Raw genomic sequence first — 19051 nt, forward strand, 5'->3', positions numbered from 1 at the left:
AGATGATTCATTGAAAAAAAAATCGGTTGTAAACTTACGCTTTTCATTGCTTTAGGTGCACTTAAAGTTTGAAATTAATGCCTATGATCCGGCAATTGTACAACAGCTTATTCTATCAGGAGAACCCAGCTCAGGAGTTGATTCAAGGAGACCAACTTTGGCATGGCTGGAGGACTCCTCTAGTTGCTCAGATATACCCAAATTGGAAGGAGATAGGTATGTGAATTTGTTTTAGTAGAATTTATCAATGTTACATGTTTTCTTTTCCTAAATTTTATATTCTCATAGTTCTAATTAAGGAGTAAGAAACAATTACCAGGTTAAGACATGATCAGGAATAAATGTTTGTTTAGAAATCTGAAAACTGATTTTTGAAGAAATTTTCATTCAGAAATGCCATGGTCTATAAAATATACTTTATTTTCTATCTTAATCTGTGTCAGTTGGAAATAATTGCCACAGTGAAAAATAAATTCTAAATAACGGAATGAAATTCTTGAATTAGATTTGTAATTTTACCTTCTACTCTTCCTAGATCAGTTGGACCAAATGACTTTTTAGTTTCTCTTTTTTCATTAGCACCTCAAATTATAGAAGTGCTTTCAGACAGTGAAATGACCTGAAGTAAGGCAAGAGGATCTATGTATTTTAAACAGTATACCAGAAATCATAGTGAGTTGAGGTACCATAATTATTGCTGCTTGGGATTCTCCTCCACTCAACTTTTCTGACAGATTCCTAATTTTTGTAGCTGCATCTGGTTTATGTGGGGCAGGAGAGTCAAAGTATAATCCTACTTTACCCACTTGTTTGTTAAGAAGCTCTGCAATTGTGACGCTGAACTGGGCTAACATCACACAGCAACATTTGCATTATTGCCAAGTAGGCACAATGATGGGTTCCGTTAAACACTCAGCTTGTGATAAGCAGTAGGAGCTACCACTTTTAAGATTCAGTAGGTAGCAATGTGAAATGGAGCCTATTTAACTTTGATCCGATGTCCTGATATACTAGAATATTTACCATTTCACTTGCTGGGGCTTCTTATGTTTCTGATGTGTGACTGGTGTTACACTACAGTCAGTGATTTATCATTTCACATCGCCTTTGGTGACATGCACTTTTGTTAAGAAGTAATGTGAAATTTTATTAAATTATTTCACTAATAGAGTTAATGAAAAATTCATAACATATGTTACCTTTGTCTTGTTACTTGGCAATAACATGTTAATTAAAGCTTCATGGTGGTTCTTAGTCTTTATAAATCCCTGTGAAGGCTTGATTAGAAAGCAGCTTGCACATTGTCCTCTGAGTTTTTGACTGTATTTGCCAATAGGACTGGAAACTAAGCATACTTGATTTGTGATATCCTAGCAGTTAGTGGAAAATTAATAGACGATAATGAAATTTATATATCCTTTAGACACTGATTTTAATTAGAACTTTGTCTTGGAATTTTGTAATTTCAGGATTAAAAATTGAATCAAAATATACTTCTAGGATTATACCCCCCCCCACACACATACCCACAACTCCCTAGTTAAAATGTACCTTTTTAGGTAAGCATGTGTGTAGTATTTCTAATGGAAATACCCCACAATATTATATGGGATAGTGTGCTGGAGTTGAGATACAAATCTCTCTGCTTTTAAGAAACAATCTGTCTAGGGTAGAAAGACTGTTTTCTCTGAAGAAAATGTCAAATGAATCATACAAAAAGATTACCCTAAGCTGGTATGGTAGAAGGAAGCTGAAGATGTGAAACTTCATCCCTAACTTTAAGCCCCCTCTCTGCTCTTCCCTTCCCCCAGAGGTAGAAGAAGTCCTGTTGCGTTGGTAATGAATGTAGTGAGCCAAACTACTTCTGACTTTATGTGGCACAAAATACAATATAATTGGTTTTAAAATAGACTATGTAGGTTTCATTAGCTTGAAGAATAATACATTAACTGGAGAAATTAAAGCTTATTCAGGAAATTGAAAGTAATTAGCAGTATAGCTTGCTTAGGAATTGTTTTTGACCATTTTTACTTAGAAGACAACATATGTCTTTGTTTTGAATTTATTCAAGGAAGATTTGGGAACACTTAATTGTAATGAATTAACATTTTGTATAAATGTTTCATTTGTCATTTATATATTATAGCTTTTGAAATTTACAAGAATTTCCTGGATTTAACTTTGAAGTTGTTTATGATATTGGTATAAACCAAGGTATCCCTGTGATACTAGTATGTCTAGTTTTCAGAAACACATTAACATTTTTAACTTACCCATAATATTTATTTTGCATGTTTATTACTTTGTAGAGGGTTTTGTATCATCTAACAGGCTTTAGTAAATTTAGTGCCTATTATATAATTAATGCGTGCTATTGTAGAAAAATTAGAAAATACAGGGATGGAAATTGAAGAGTCATAGGGTAGCCATAATCACACCATGAAGTTATATTAATGTGTATTTTAGGTTTTTTTTACTCTTGATTTTTAAAAGGTTTTATTGATGTGTACTTTTCATACCACAAAACTTACCCTTTTAAGTGTACTATTCCATGATTTCACCCATGTGATTTTATCATGTTATAGTTTGAGAATTTTTCTGTCACAAAATACTTTAGGAAAAGATGATTATATTTTTGAAGACCTTCCTTTCCAATTTCAGGATTTTATGTGGCAACCTTCTTTAAAATATACTACTTTATTTTGCTGTTTATTTCAGTACAGTTGGTAATACTTGGCTGTTTTTCTTAATGGAAAAGCCCTTCTAGCCTTGAACCTAGTGTGTCCTCTTGGTTTGTACTTCTTCATTCTGGAGAATTCCCAATCATTAATATTTGTTGGGATTTATTTTTTCAGGCATCTCATTAATTCTCTGAAATCAGTCAATTAACTTTCAAATACTGAGGCCAATTAATTAGTAGCTGGTCTTAAACTTTTTTGCATTCTTTTTGTGGTTTAAACTACAGCACTACATTGATTTGTGGAAAGTTATCACTTGAGAAAAACTAAAACACAGAAACTTTATCAAAAATATCTAAGCGATCGAGTTTCCCCCCAAGAAATTTCAAACATTGCCTTGGAGTGTGGTGTGCTTAAGTATTTTTAATGGAGAATACCAGTATTTAAATAACCTTGTAAATGCCCACGTATTTCAGATGTAAGTGCGATATGTTGTTTTAAAAAAGACAGAATCGCCCTAACACTAAACCCTAACCCTAACCCCTAACCCTAATCCTAACCCCAACCCCTAACCCTAACCCTAACACTAACACTACCTTAACCCTAACCCCCTAACCCTAACCCCAACCCTAACCCTAACCCTAACACTAAACCCTAACCCTAACCCAAACCTCTACCCTAACCCTAACCTAGGGTACAGACAGAGCCTAATAACTGTGTCATAGTGCTCTGTACTTAAATCTTTTCTTTTGGCCTGCTAACAGTGGAGAGAGGGAGGATAAAAGTGGATGCAAAGAGGAAGTCTGACAATTTCTTGGCCTCCTAAGTAAAGAGCAAAGGAGGGACTATTGTTTTACCTTGATGCTTATCTTCTAAGTTGTAATAGTTTTCTACATGCAAAGGAGTTCTTAATAGCCCCTCCAAAACAAAAATAAAATGTGTATGTGTGTGAGTACACATACATACACATGCATTTGTACAGCTATTCCAACTATGTTTGGTTTTAGGGTAACTCCTGAATTCAGTAATAGAATAGTTCTTAAAATTTTACTACTGTAAGCTTGTGCTTGATTTTATTAGCTGTTGCAATCTTTTATCTTTTTATTTGCCCAAAATATCCCCAGTCATGTAACAGCCTTCAAATCCCCATAAATGTTTTCATAGATTCTTAGAGGTTTCCACACTCTATTTCAGGTGGATATTTATTTAATAATTTAAGATGATTCATTATCAGTGTTGTTAATCAGTTATGACCTCAGACTATTCTTTATATCTCATTTAAGCTAGTTTTAATAGTTTGTATGTTTATGTTTGAGACATGTAAGTGGTGGTTTAACAGTGTACTTTTTTTCTTTGCTTTCTCATATGATGTGTACTTTTTTTTGAAATTCACATTGCTTTTATTTTGTCTTTTGATTTAAGTGATGATTTACTGGAGGATTCAGACAGTGAAGAGCATTCCAGATCAGATTCTGTGACAGGTATGTAAAAAGTATTAGGTGATAAATTTTGTAAATCCTTGCATTTATATGCAGTTCTAGGTAAAGCTAAATATCACTTAATTCTAAATTTCTTAGTTAATGCAAGCTCTAAATTTTCACTAATACACACAGAAAATAGAAATATTGTATATTAGAGCTCATGAGTTAGTATTAGGTATATACTGTCCCATAATTAAAATTTAAATGGTACCTATTTGAGCCAAAGGAATTAAAGTGATAATTATGTTACATTTTTGTCACATATATCAGGGAACTCAACATGTTTATTTGTATAATGTATTCTACTAACTAAAAGTAATGTTTAAAGCTCTTTATTCCCAAAAGAAAACAAATGAATAGAGAATAAATTTTATGTATAAGATTATAGACATTGTGACATCAAATAAATGCTACCCTACTAGCTCATGAAATATTAAGGCAAAGAAATATACTTCATATTTTAATGTTATTCTAAAATAACATTTAAGGATGAGGGCAGGAGGGAGAAAAAATAATATTTAAATATGAATGTTTAAATGTTATAAAGATTAAAATAGGCCGGGCGAGGTGGCTCACGGCTGTAATCCTAGCACTCTGGGAGGCCGAGGCGAGCAGATTGTTTGAGCTCAGGAGTTCGAGACCAGCCTGAGCAAGAGCGAGACCCCATCTCTACTAAAAAAAAAATAGAAAGAAATTATATAGACAGCTAAAAATATATACAGAAAAAATTAGCCGGGCATGGTGGCACATGACTGTAGTCCCAGCTACTGGGGAGGCTGAGGCAGAAGGATCCAGGAGTTTGAGGTTGCCGTGAGCTAGGATGATGCCACGGCACTCACTCTAGCCCGGGCAACAGACTGAGACTCTGTCTCAAAAAAAAAAAAAAAAGATTAAAATGTATCTATAGGAAAGACTAATAGTACATCTCAAAATACTTTTGCTATGTCAGAATTAAAATCCTAACTCTGCTAATTATTATAGTCTGATTATATTATCTAATATATAAAATAGTGATATTAACATCTATTATTTAGAGCTTTAGGGATTATATAAGGTAAATACATATAAAGCATCAAACATAGTGCCTGGGAAGTAGCCAATATTTTTTAAACAGTGACCGCTATTACATTGTGGCTAATCTTTAATGTCAAATGTTGTGTAGTAAGGAGTATATAATTTAATAAATCTTTTTAGAAGAGGCATGGTTTTGTATAGTACAGTTCTCAAAGGTTATAGTTAGTGTAGAATAGTAAATGTTCTCTAAATTCTAATTTGTTATGAAATCTTTCTGAAAGCTACCAAACAGAACACTGGACTGCTTTGGGGTTAATCCTCAGCTGTCTTTGGAATCAGGTTTTAGGAATAAAAAAAAAAAAAAGCAAGATAGTATCCTTAATAATATACAAATATGTAATTAGTCCTAAAAGAATAAAGGATTGAGTGCATTAAAAAAATAAAGACTGATAAAGATAATGCTGTTTTCCTACTTTGTTGTCCTTTTGCAAAAACAGAGTTACTGTTTCATTTTCTTAATCTGATAAAGAAGACTCTACTGGTCACTGGTCACTTGGAGACTGGTTAGAGCTTGAACTTTTTCATAAAATAACTCTTTGGTCTTGTCAAGTCACTTGAGCTCCACGGGGTTTTTACAGTTTTTCCTTTGTAAAGTGTTTGCACCAAATGTTCTTCCATATTTCTTTTTCTGTTTTGAATTTTTTGATTCTAATGATAACAGTTCCTTTGTACGTTATTATAGCTTTGTTCTTCTCCCTGGGTCTAAAGGTCTCAGTATGTGTTTTTGTAATTATAATACTCGTATTTGGTCTATTTTCTTAGCTCCTTTCTATCTTCATCTTTTCCATCTATGCCTGTTTTATTTTTCACCCTTCCTTTAGATAGTATAAGTCTTTTTACGTTGCTTCCGATGGTAATCTAGAAAATTACCACATATTTTTGTTGATTACGTGTGACACCTTTCTTAGAGGTGGGAATGTTGTCTTTATGTAGTGTTAGAAGGTAGCTATGGTAAGAAAAAAACCCCTTCCCATTCACAATTTTTAATTGCCTCATTTGAGGATTGGTAAGTAGCTCATTCATTCATAATAAAGTATATAATTTCTAAACTAATTTCATTATATTGAAAGACTACTGGTGACTTTATGGAGGCTCATGCAGTAGCCATATATATACTTGATATTAATGGTTGATGTGTTCTCTTCCTCAAATACCTACATTTACAGCTCTATTTCCCATCTAATTGAATGACATGGTCTGAAGAATTATAGAATATATTTCTTAATTTCAAAAATGTGAGTGCAGACTGAGAGACATCAGTCTTTCAGTTGAAGGTTGTAACTTTTGAAAATATTCAATTGGTAACAGAGAGAAAAGTTTGGTTTTTGGACCACATGTGAGAATAAAGAGTACATGGCTTATTGTGAAGAGTGAGAAAAATGTTTGGCAAGAGATTAAAGAATGGTTCAAATTGAAATGTAATGGTTTTAGAAAAGAGCCTAGGTAAAATCTAATTGCTGACTTTAGGAAGTATTCTTGCAGAAGCTGTGGGTCTGACACTACGTGGGTAAGCAGAATAGGGTTTCCCCAACTAACAGTCTGAAGAATGTTACACTGCAGGATGTTTGTAGCCATTTGTGTAAAAATTTACTTTGTGGCCTAGTAGTAGATTTTAGAGTTTGAGATAAGTGGAGATGACCGGTTTCCTTACTGCAGGATTTGTCAGTTATCATTGCTCTTTGTCAGTTTTCTGAAGTAGAATATATAGTTTATCCTGTTTCCTAGACATTGATTAAATATTTGAGAAGCAGAGCAATAATGCCACTTGTTATATATTTTTGTTTTTAATGAACAGTCCCCTCACATGCCATTTACTTGAAATATTGTCCTAAATGTATGTTAATATAGTAGTTTATGGTTTATTTATTTTGTCTTAATACATTCGTAGACTAAAATTGTTTTTTTCTTGGCAATTTCCTACCATAACTTACTAAAAAAAATCATTTAAGTAAGTTGTCAGTTTAGTCCAATAAACAGTTGAGCATCCTCAGGATTTGTTATGTATACTGTAATGTTATAAAAATATCTCACTGTCAACCTTCAATTTCCAATCTCAATTAGTAGAGAAAACATACATAAATATTGCATGGTAGTAAAAAGGTTGCATGTGAGTATAGTCAAATGAGTATTTAAGTAAATGAACAGTTTCATTAGTACAATTAGTTTTTATAACTAAAGTTTTTTTTCTGCTTTAGATAGAAAAGGTTTCGGTATTAGAAGATAGTGGTAACATTATGTGAAGTGACATCATCCCCAGATTATGGGGCATTCTAGATAAAGCAGTCAGTGAACATGTTGAAGAGATCATGAATGAAATAGTTAACAAAAATGGCATAAACTAGTCTCTGTTGTTCATTCCTTTATGTGGGCAGCTGTCAAGCCTTCATGCAATCACCTTAAGTTGTTTATATGTATTTCTTTTACTCTGCTTTGTTCTTCCTATCTAAATTGTAAAGGCAATTTTAAATTTTTGAATTTCTAAAAATCAACCTAGAGTGATCTTTATGTTATTGTTTCTAATAATGTTGCTGCCTGACTGATAGTAGTTTGTGGTGTTGAGAAAAAACCAGATTGGTTGAAACATTTTCAGTTTAGTATCAAGAGATTATACTTGATTTGGGGGTTGACTGACATCTGTTCTAAGGTTTTGTGTAAACGGAGATCATATGTTTTAAAAAAGGCTGAGACAGAGAAATGACTTTTGTACTATTTGTGAGAGGACACCTTAAAGAGGACACAATAGAAAGAAAACCAGTAAGAGATAATATAATGTAGATGTGTGATTTAAGTTATCTATAAATCAGCAGCAGGTATTATAGAAGATACATTTCACTTTAAAATGACAAACTTTGGGAACATTTTCTTCCTAGTTATTTTTTTCTAAGCTGAGGTTAGAATTAAATTGCATACTCTGACAATTCACTGATAATCAGCATGGGATGAGAGAGAAGAAATGCTATAATTCCTTCAAAATGATAAAGGGAATTGAGATTATAGTCACTTTTTATGGATATTCTACAAAGTGCATAAATGACAGATGTATAAATATTCAGTATCTTGGTTTAGAGTTGAAGTGCAAAATCCTATTATTTTGATACTAATTTAAAGTGATGAATAAATGTCTTTATTCTTTAACTTTTTAATCCCCCAAGTTTTTTTTAAAAGGGGGCTTTACTCACAAGTTATCCAAATATATTCTGAATTGAAAATAATTTTGAGTCCTTTGGTTTTTCTGAGTAGGTTCATCTCAGATTTGATTAAATTTATTTTAAAATACATATATCCACGAGGGGTTGGTGCCAGGACCCCCCGTGGATGCCAAAATCCGCAGATGTTCAAATGCTTTATATAAAATGGTATAGTGTTTGCATATAACCTATGCACATCCTCCTGTATACTTTATCATCTCTCTAGATGACTTACAATACCTAATCAATGTAAATGCTATCTAAATCGTTGTTATTCTGTATTGTTTAGGGAATAATGACAAGAAAAAAGTCTGTACCTATTCAGTATAGACACAGCCAGTCATTTTTTCCCCCAAATATTTTCTTTTTAATTAAGTAATTAAAAAAAATTTTTTTTAAAAAGAGACAGGCCATCTTGCTCTGTTACCCAAGCTGGAGTGCAGTGGTACGATCACAGCTCATTGCTCCAACTCCTGGGCTCAAGTGATCCTCTTGTCTCAGTCGCCTGAGTACCTGGGACTACAGGCTTGCACCACCATACCTGGCTAATTTAAGTAATTTTTTTTGTACAGATGAAGTCTTGCTATGTTGCCTAGGCTGGTCTCGAATTTCTGCGCTCAAATGATCCTCCTGCATTGGACTCTAAAAAGTTCTGGGATTACCTGCATGAGCCACCATGCCCAGCTTTTTCAAAATATTTTCAATCCAAGATTGGTTACATCCATGGATATGGAACCCATGAATATGGAGGGCTGACTTTACATTAAATTCTTTTGCTTATATAATTATAATGCACTGTCTGGATGAGCATGAAAAAATAATGAAAATGTTAAACTGCAGATTTTAACTTTCTTTAAAGGGCATATCTAATGAATACTCTTCCTTTTCAAAGGGCATACATCACAGAAGGAAGCCATGGAAATAAGCCTTGATATAACAGCCCTCAGCATTCTCCAACAGCCAGAAAAACTCCAATGGGAGATTGTTGCAAATGTGCTTGAAGATACTGTTAAAGATCTTGAAGAACTTGGGGCAAATCCTTGCTTAACAAACTCAAAGAGTGAAAAGACAAAGGAAAAGCACCAGGAACAACACAACATTCCCTTTCCATGTTTATTAGCTGGAGGTTTATTGACATATAAATCTCCTGCTACCTCACCCATTAGTAGTAATTCTCACAGGTCACTGGATGGTTTAAGCAGAACTCAGGGTGAAAGTATATCAGAACAAGGGTCAACTGACAATGAATCCTGCACTAATTCAGAACTAAATTCTCCTCTGGTAAGGAGGACTTTACCCGTTTTACTTCTTTATAGCATCAAGGAATCTGATGAGAAAGCAGGAAAAATCTTTTCACAGATGAACAATATTATGAGTAAAAGTTTGCATGATGATGGTTTTACCGTTCCACAGATTATTGAAATGGAGCTGGATAGTCAGGAGCAGTTGTTGTTGCAGGATCCTCCTGTGACTTACATTCAGCAATTTGCAGATGCAGCAGCCAACCTTACCTCTCCAGATTCTGAGAAGTGGAACTCTGTGTTTCCCAAGCCTGGGACTTTGGTTCAGTGCTTGAGGCTGCCAAAGTTTGCAGAGGAGGAGAATCTTTGTATAGACTCAATAACTCCTTGTGCTGATGGAATTCATTTGTTGGTAGGACTGCGGACATGCCCTGTTGAATCCTTGAGTGCAATAAATCAAGTAGAGGCCTTGAATAATTTAAATAAATTAAACTCTGCACTATGTAATCGACGGAAAGGTGACCTAGAATCAAATCTTGCTGTAGTGAATGGTGCAAATATTAGTGTAATCCAACATGAATCACCAGCAGATGTACAGACTCCTTTGATAATTCAGCCTGAGCAGAGGAGTGTTAGTGGTGGATATCTAGTTCTTTATAAAATGAATTATGCCACTCGGATAGTGACTTTAGAAGAGGAGCCAATAAAAATCCAACATATCAAAGATCCCCAGGACACAATTACCTCACTCATTTTGCTTCCACCAGATATATTGGATAATCGGGAGGATGACTGTGAGGAACCTGTTGAGGAAATGCAGTTAACCTCAAAGAATGGCATTGAGAGAGAAAAAACGTCTGACATTTCTACTCTTGGACACCTGGTAATAACCACTCAGGGAGGATTTGTAAAAATATTAGATCTTTCAAACTTTGAAATTTTGGCCAAAGTGGAGCCTCCCAAAAAGGAGGGCACTGAGGAACAGGACACATTTGTTTCTGTCATTTACTGCTCTGGCACAGACAGGCTATGTGCATGCACCAAAGGTAAGCTGTTTGTTTGATTCTTCTGCAAATCTTAAAAAATCCATGTATATGACATTTGTGTGCATACCTAACATGAATTTTAGATTGATATAGATGGAGAAGAATTTATTTTTTTATAATGAAATGGTAAAGCCTTCTGTTTAAACTGTTCTTTTTCTACTGCCCTGTAAATAAGTTAATAATTCAGAAAGTATCTTCTTTGCTTTAGACTCAAGAAAATAGCCCGTCGTTATTTCTGTGAATTGTGACTTTGCATCTGTTCAAATTTGTGACCTTGGGCAAGTTACTTTAAACTCAGTAAACCTGTTTTTTTTATTTATATGCTAGGATAAAGCCTATTTCCTAGGCTTGTTATAATTAAATGAAATAATGTATGTAAAGTTTCTGGCACAGATATTGGTTATTTCCTTGCGAAATAAAAACACTTAGCAAATAATTATTTTGCCAAATAAAACTTGTCTGATTTATTCCTAACCTTTGGCTGACGGTGAATCAGTTTTGCAGCATCTGAGGTCCCATATAAAATAGCATAGTGTGCAATTTTTTCCCCTATTTTTCATATATATCTTAAGTTGGGGATATAAAGCAATTTTTGTAAAGGATTACTAACAATATCAGGCAAAATGAATACTCTTATTGATAGTTTAGTAGCAATTTAGGACCAGGAGCTATTTGAAGCATAGTCAACTGTAACCAAGGCATGGTAGAGGAATCGGAATTTTAGAAGAGTTACACGTATTTCTCATCTGTGGTTCTAGTAGGAATTAACCTGAGTTTTCTCTGTCTTTAAAGAGATCTCAAGAGTTCAGCCAGGGAGGGTAATTTTTAATGTAGTATTCAGATTGCCTTCTTTGTACTACATCTAAGTGAAGTAACAAGGAAAAAGAATCTTCAAATAACATCAAAATCCAATTAATTTAAAAAATGAGCAGTGTAGAACAACTTTAGATTAATAAAACTTTAGAGTTGAAAAGTTCAGAGCAACCATTAAAATACTATGTGATAGCAAACTTAATTTGAATTTTATTGATCACAGATATATATGTGTCAGTTCATTGTTGTAAGAACTTTACCTCTTTTGATTCCTTTAATCATCTTACCAACTTTATGAGGTATGTACTATTATCGTCTCCATTTTGCAGATAAAGAAACTGAACGAAAGAGAGGTTAAGTAACTTCCTTTAGTCACAGAGCTAATAAATGGCAGAGCCAGCAGTCAAACCTGGGCGGTCTTTCATCAGAGCGCTTTAAATGACATTATACTGCCATAATGTAAGAAAAGCCATAGAATCATAATTGAATTCTTTGCAGTCTTTTAATCTGAAATATTTAAAAATTGAAGACAATTAATTTGCCAAAGGTCATCCAAAATGGAGCTGGGTTTGGAACCTGAGTGACCTGGCCCCAGGGTACATCTTTATAAGACATTAGTATTTTCCAGAAATCCAATAAGAGTTTAATGCTTTAGCCGGGCGCGGTGGCTCACGCCTGTAATCCTAGCACTCTGGGAGGCCGAGGTGGGTGGATTGCTCGAGGTCAGGAGTTCGAGACCAGCCTGAGCAAGAACGAGACTCCGTCTCTACTAAAAATACAAAAAAATTATCTGGCCAACTAAAATATATATATAGAAAAAATTAGCCGGGCATGGTGGGGCATGCCTGTAGTCCCAGCTACTCGGGAGGCTGAGGCAGTAGGATCGCTTAAGCCCAGGAGTTTGAGGTTGCTGTGAGCTAGGCTGACGCCACGGCACTCACTCTAGCCCGACCAACAAAGTGAGACTCTGTCTCAAAAAAAAAAAAAAAAGAGTTTAATGCTTTAAATTATTTGATGAGATATGCTTTAGGCAACTCAGAGGAGAGATAGTATTTAAGCTTAAATATTTAAGTATTAAGTATTTAAATAATAGCATTTAAAGTAAATGGTTGTTTTCTTGGAGTTTGGACAGTAAGAAGTTTTAGAAAGTGATCTCATGTGATAGGAAATTTATCCAGGTGAGTTGAAAGATAAGAAAAAGTCTGAGAAATTAAACACTTAAAAAAGTTATCTCCTGGTCGGGCGCGGTGGCTCACGCCTGTAATCCTAGCACTCTGGGACGCCGAGCCGGGAAGATCTCAGGTCAGGAGTTTGAGACCAGCCAGAGCAAGAGTGAGACCCGTCTCTACTAAAAATAGAAAAATTAGCCGGGCATTCTGGCATGTACTTCTTGAGTTAATTTTAAGTAGGATTAAAGATGTACTAAATGTAAATTTGATAAAGCTATCTTTGATTAAAATTCAGAAATAGAAAATACACGTACATATATGAAATTTTATAAAAGGCAAGAAGTAAAAAATCATGAATTTCTTTATAAAATATCTAGAGTTTATAATGAAAGATAAATTGGTATTTTGCTTGGTGCAGATACTTTTAAAATAGGAAAAAAATGAGAAGACAGGACTAAGATGTATCGGTGAAATATAAGGCGAAGGAAACAATTATGGTACCTTAACAAATATGTTAATGCCTACGAAATGAAGTTTTTTATGAGGTTGCAATTAAAAGGGAACATACCATCTTACTGAATATAAATATGACCCCAACAACATAAAGCCTGTATACCTGTAATGATATTCAGAGGGAGAATAATAAGGAGAAGTTGAGCCATAATTGCTTTGAAAGTCCTTAGTATTCGCACTATCTGGGATTATTGGTCTATATGGTCACATCCTTCTTTTGTTTCTGAATTTAGGAGGAAAGCATTTTTTCGTCTTCTATTCTTGCTTTGCTGAGATTTCCAATAGGAAGGGATATTATTTTTTGTCAAATACTTGTTTGCCTCCATTGGGATCACCATATGGTTTTTGTTTTTTAGTTTAATATGGTGAATTACATTGATTTTAAAAAGTTACTTATTTACAGAGACAGAGTCTCCCTCTTTTGCCTAGACTAGAGTGCAGTGGTGTAATGATAGCTCACCATAACCTCGAACTCTTGGGCTCAAGTGATTCTCCCACCTCAGCCTCCCCAGTAGCTAAGATTACAGGTGCCCACCACCATGCCCAGCTATTTTTTTGGTTTTAATTATTTGTAGAGATAGGCTCTTGCTATTTTGCCCAGACTGGTCTCAAACTCCTGGCCTTGGCCAGGTGTGGTGGCTCATGCCTATAATCCTAGCACACTCCGGGAGGCTGAGGCAGGCGGATCGCTCAAGGTCAGGAGTTCCAGACCAGCCTGAGCAAGAGCAAGACCCCATTTACTAAAAATAGAAAGAAATTATATGTACAACTAAAAATACATATATATAAAGTTAGCCGGGCATGGTGGCACATGCCTGTAGTCTCAGCAACTTGGGAGGCTGAGGCAGGAGGATCGCCTGAGCCCAGGAGTTTGAGGTTGCTGTGAGCTGGGCTGATGCCACGGCACTCTAGCCCAGGCAACAGAGTGAGACTCTGTCTCAGAAAAAAAAAACAAATCAAAAAAAACCTCCTGGCCTCAAGCCATCCTCCTGCCTTGGCCTTCCAAATGCTGAGATTTATAGGCGTGAGCCAATGTGCCTAGGCACATTGATTGATTTTTGAATATTAAATCAACTTTGCATTTCTGGGATAAAACCCACTTGGTGATGGTTTATTATTCTATATATCATTGGATTCACTTTGCTAAAATTTTGTTCATAATTTTTGTATCTTGTTCATGAGGCATATTATATGGCCTTTGTAATCTTTTTATTTTATTTTTGTTTCTTGTAATCTTTGTCTGGTTTCGGTATCAGAGTAATGCTTGCCTGATAGAATGAGTTGGAAAGTTTGCAATCTAACAAGAGAGCCTGGCAAAAAGAGGGGGAAAAGAATGAGTTGTAAAGTATTCTTTCTCCAATTTTGTGGTAAAGTTTGTGTAGAATTGGTCTTATTTTTTCCTTAAGTGTTTGATAGAATTTACCAGTGAAGCCCTTTGGCCTTGGAGATTTTTTTTTTTGTGTGAAAAGATTTGTGGCTATGCAAATTGTTTGTTTTATAGAGAATTATTGAGGTTATCTAAGCTCACTTATTCTTTAGTGAGCTCTGGTAATTTCTTTGTCATTTTTAAGTTTAAGTTAGCAAATTTTAGCATAAATAGTTTCATAATATTAGCCAGCTATGGTGGTGTGTGCCTGTAGTCCTAGCTACTCTAGAGACTGAGGCAGGAGGATCACTTGAGCCTAGGAGTTTGAGGCTGCAGTGAGCTATGATCTCACTGCTGCAGTCTAGCCTGGGTGACAGAGTGAGACCTTGTCTCAAAAGAAAAGAAAAAAACCCATAATATTCCCTACAATCCTTTTAATACCTGTAGACTTTTTACTGATAACACTGCTCTTACTCATGACACTGATGATTTGCGTCTTTCTTTTTTCCTGATCAGTCTAGCTAGAGATTTATCAGTTTTATTGATTTTTTTTTTTTAAACAATCAGCTTCTGGTTTATTCTTTGTTGTTTTTCTGTTTTCCTTCTCACTGATTTCTACTCTAATGTTGTTATTTCCTTCCTCCTTGCTTTGGGTTTATTTTGTTCTTTATTCTCTAGTTTCTTTTCTTTACTTTTTAAAAAATAGATCCCATGGAGAACTAGCTCTAATTTCTTATGGTGGAAGCTTGGGTTATTGGTTTGAGATCTTTGATACAGGAATTTTAAAGCTATGCGTTTTTTTGGAAGCACTGCTTTACCTGTATCCCCCTAAATTTTGATACCTTCCATTTTTCTTTTCATTTAGTTCAAAATATGTTCTAATTTCCCTTCCCTTCATTTAGAAGTGTTTTGTTTAGCCCCTAAGTATTTGAGATTTCTCTAGATTTCTTTCTGTTCGTGCTCTCTAATTTAATCCCATTGTGGTGAGAGAACATAATTTGTATGTTGTTAGTGTTTTATGGCCCAGCATATGGTCTGTCCTGGAAAGTGTTCAATATGCTCTTGAAAAAATGTGTACTATGAACTTATTGGGTAGTGTTCTATAAATTTCGCTTGTATGAATGTATGTTGTTAGAGTTGTTAGTCTTCCTGATTTTATATGGAGTTCTGTCATTTTTGTGAGCAAGTATTGAAATCTCCAGCTATTTTTTGTTGAATTGTTTGCTTTTCTTTTTAACTGTTTTTGCTTCACTTACTCTGAGGCTCTTTTGTTAGAGAGAGTCTTTCATAATTGTTATATCTTCCTGTTGTATTGACTCTTTTGTCATTATGAAATAATGTCATGAATAAAATCACTTTTGCTGTCTTATGGTTAGAGTTTGCATCAGTCACTTATAGATGAGTAGAGTTAGATGTTGCTTTTTTATGCAGTTGGATAACCTGCCCTTTTCATTTGTATCAGTTCACATTTAATGTAATTGTTGCTATGGTTGCATTTATGTCTGCCATTTTGATGTTTTAAATACTTTTTAACATCCCTTTCTTATTCCTTCAATGCATTCTTTTGTGCTGAATAAATATTTTTAGTGTACCATTTTAATTCCTCTGTTGCTTTTTAAAAACATTTGTATAACATTAGTAAAGAATAATTTATTAGGACCATCCAGGGCCCTACTGGCAAACCAAGAAATCTTGCATCTACGGATGTGTCCCTCCTCCCCTCTCCCAAACTCTGCCCTTCTCCTAGAGATAATTGTTACTCAGAATAATTTTTATATCTTTCCTTTTAATAAGAAAACTGGTTTTATACTTCACATGTAACTGTTAGAACAACATGTTGAGTTTCATTTGTTTTTGCACTTTATAAAAATGGTATCAAACTTTAGTTTTGGAGAACTTGCTTTTCCCCTCTCAAACTGTGTTTTAAAATTACCCATATTGTTGCCTATCCTTTAGATCATTTAATTTTCACTTCTGCATAGTACTCCATTGTGCCATAATTCCACAAATAGTTTATCCATTTTCCTGTGAGTGGACATCTGGGTTGTTTCCAGTCTTTTTGCAATTAGGAACTTAGCTGCTATAAACATTCATGTAAGTTCCCTGCTGCACATATGTAAGAGGCTCCCTAGGGTATATTCTTAAGAGTACAACTGTTGGATCACGGAATATAATTATTTTCTTTAATTGTGGTACATACATATAACAAAGTACTATTTTAATCATTTTACAGCAACAATATAGTGGCATTAAGTATATTCATCATCTTGTATAACCACCACTATTTCTAGAATTTTTCTATCACCTTAAACAGAAACTCTGTATCCATTAAGCAGTAACTCCTCATTCACTGTACCCTCAGCCTGGTAAGTTCTCCAGCGGTCCCCAACCTTTTTGGCACCAGGACTGTTTTCATGGAACACAGTTTTTCTATGGGTGGCAGGGGAGATGGTTTTGGGATGATTCAAGTGCCTTACATTTATTGTGCACTTTATTCCTATTATTACATTGTAATATTTAATGAAATAATTATACAACTCTCCGTAGGTTGGGTATCCCTGATGTATTCTATTTTCTGTCTCTGAATTTGCCTGTTGTAGACAGGCATACAAGTGAAATCATTTCGTATTAGTTATTGTTAATCTTTTACTGTGCCTAATTTATGAATTAAACTTTATGCTAGGTATGTATGTATGTATAGGAAAAATATATATAGGGTACGGTACTTATCCATGGTTTCAGGCATCCACTACAGGTCTTGGAACTTATTCCCCAAGGGTAAAGGGCGACTACTGTAACACATTTTGTTTATCCATTCACCTGTAGATGGACACTTGGGCTGTTTCTACCTTTCGGCTATTGTAAATAATGCTCCTGTATACATTGGTGTGTGGTATTTGGAGTACCTGTTTTCAATTCTTTTGGTTATATACCTAGGAATGGAATTGCTGAGTCATATGGTAATTTTGTGTTCAACTTTTTTAAGAATCGTCAAATGATTTTCTACAGAGGCTGCATAATTTTACTTTTCCATGAGCAATCTAGAAGGGTCCCAGTTTCTCTACGTCCTGACCAACTTTTGTTATTTTTCATTTTTTTGATAATGGCCAACTTGGTGGTTGTGAAATGGTATCTTAATGTGGTTTTGATTTGCATTTTCCTGATAAGTGATGTTGAGCATTTTTCCATGTGTTTATTAGTCATTTGTATTTCTTCTTTGTTAGAAATGACTATTCATGTCCTTTGCCCACTTTTGAATTGTTTATTTTTTTTTGTTGGAAGGAATTTTTGTTGGAAGTAAAAAAATTGTAGGAGTTTTTAAAAAAATTCAGGATAGTAAACCCTTATTAATTATGATTTGCAAATGTTTTCTCCCATTCTCTGGGCTGTCTTTTGACTTTCTTGATAGTGTCTTTCATACACAAAGCATTTTAATCTTGAAAAAATCTGATTTATTTTTTGGTGATAATCTGCTTGAGTTCAATATGTTACTTTTCTTGTTTTCCTTCAGTTTTTTTAATCCATTGTTCCCTTTGGCTAATTGACCATATAAAAACAGTTGACTTAACATCTTTGACTATTAATTACAATGTCTGGATTTTCTCAGGGATGGTTTCTGTTAAATTATTTTTTTTCCTGTGAATGGGCCATTCTTACCTGTTTGAGTGCTTTGTAATTTTTTGTTGAGTTTAGGACATTAGTATTATAATTTGGCACCTCTAGAAATCTGATTCTCCCACCCAGGGAGATTTTTGCCTGTTGCCACCTGCAGTCACACATTTTTGACTTTTCCAAACTATTTTTTTACAAAGGCCATAGAACCCCTTGTCCCTTCCAGTTTCCCCAAAAGAAGGTTCTGTCACTTTAAATCTTCCTATGGATGCTGCTTGGCGAAGTGGCTGCAGCCTGAGAAGACTGAAAAGGAGGCAAGTGTCTGCTCTGGTTCCTCAAGGAACTACCGGACCAACTAAATGCATAGCTGGTGCATGTAGGCTACTCTCTTATCAGAGATCAGCCTCCCGCTTCAGCAGGCACTCCTCTGTTTGTTGTAAGTGTCCTGTTAGGTTCCAGAGTTCTGAAATAGTTGATTCCAGTCACACTTTCTAGTTCACTGGTGGTTTTGGTGGAGGGACCCACTCCTAGAGCTTCCTACTCTGCCATTTGACATGAAATCACTGGTCCCTGTGTTGATTTTTTTTTTTTTTTACACTACTTTTTTTTGAGTTATATTTTCAGTGGTTTAATTTGTAACACAATCTGCTTCAGAATAATAATAACTTAATTCTGGTAAAATATATAGAAACTTTGCTCTAATCTTTGCCCCCATATATTACATTTAGATAGGCTATAAACCCAGCAAAAACATGTTGTAATCATTTTATACAACCTTTTTTCCTTCCTTCCTTCCTTCTTCCTCTCTTCCTCTTTTCTTTTCCTTTCCTTTCCTTTCCTTTCCTTTCCTTTCCTTTCCTTTCCTTTCCT

At 34.7% G+C, this 19051-nt stretch overlaps 1 protein-coding gene across 4 annotated transcripts in view; it reads left to right on the forward strand.

Annotated features, from left to right (window-relative positions):
- BIRC6 (baculoviral IAP repeat containing 6) overlaps positions 1 to 19051 on the forward strand; it is a 207505-nt gene that overhangs the window by 32280 nt on the left and 156174 nt on the right. For all 4 annotated transcript variants that reach the window (XR_006734659.1, XM_045549348.1, XM_045549350.1 and 1 more), the window contains exons 8-10: positions 56 to 216; positions 4101 to 4159; positions 9314 to 10708. Coding sequence is in view for 3 of the 4 variants with exons in the window: in XM_045549348.1 (XP_045405304.1) it covers positions 56 to 216; positions 4101 to 4159; positions 9314 to 10708 (1615 nt within the window). In the remaining variant the exon portion in view is untranslated. The remainder of the gene's footprint in view (positions 1 to 55; positions 217 to 4100; positions 4160 to 9313; positions 10709 to 19051) is intronic.

This window comes from Lemur catta, chromosome 4 (assembly GCF_020740605.2).
Source record: "Lemur catta isolate mLemCat1 chromosome 4, mLemCat1.pri, whole genome shotgun sequence".
Classification (NCBI taxonomy): domain Eukaryota; kingdom Metazoa; phylum Chordata; class Mammalia; order Primates; family Lemuridae; genus Lemur; species Lemur catta.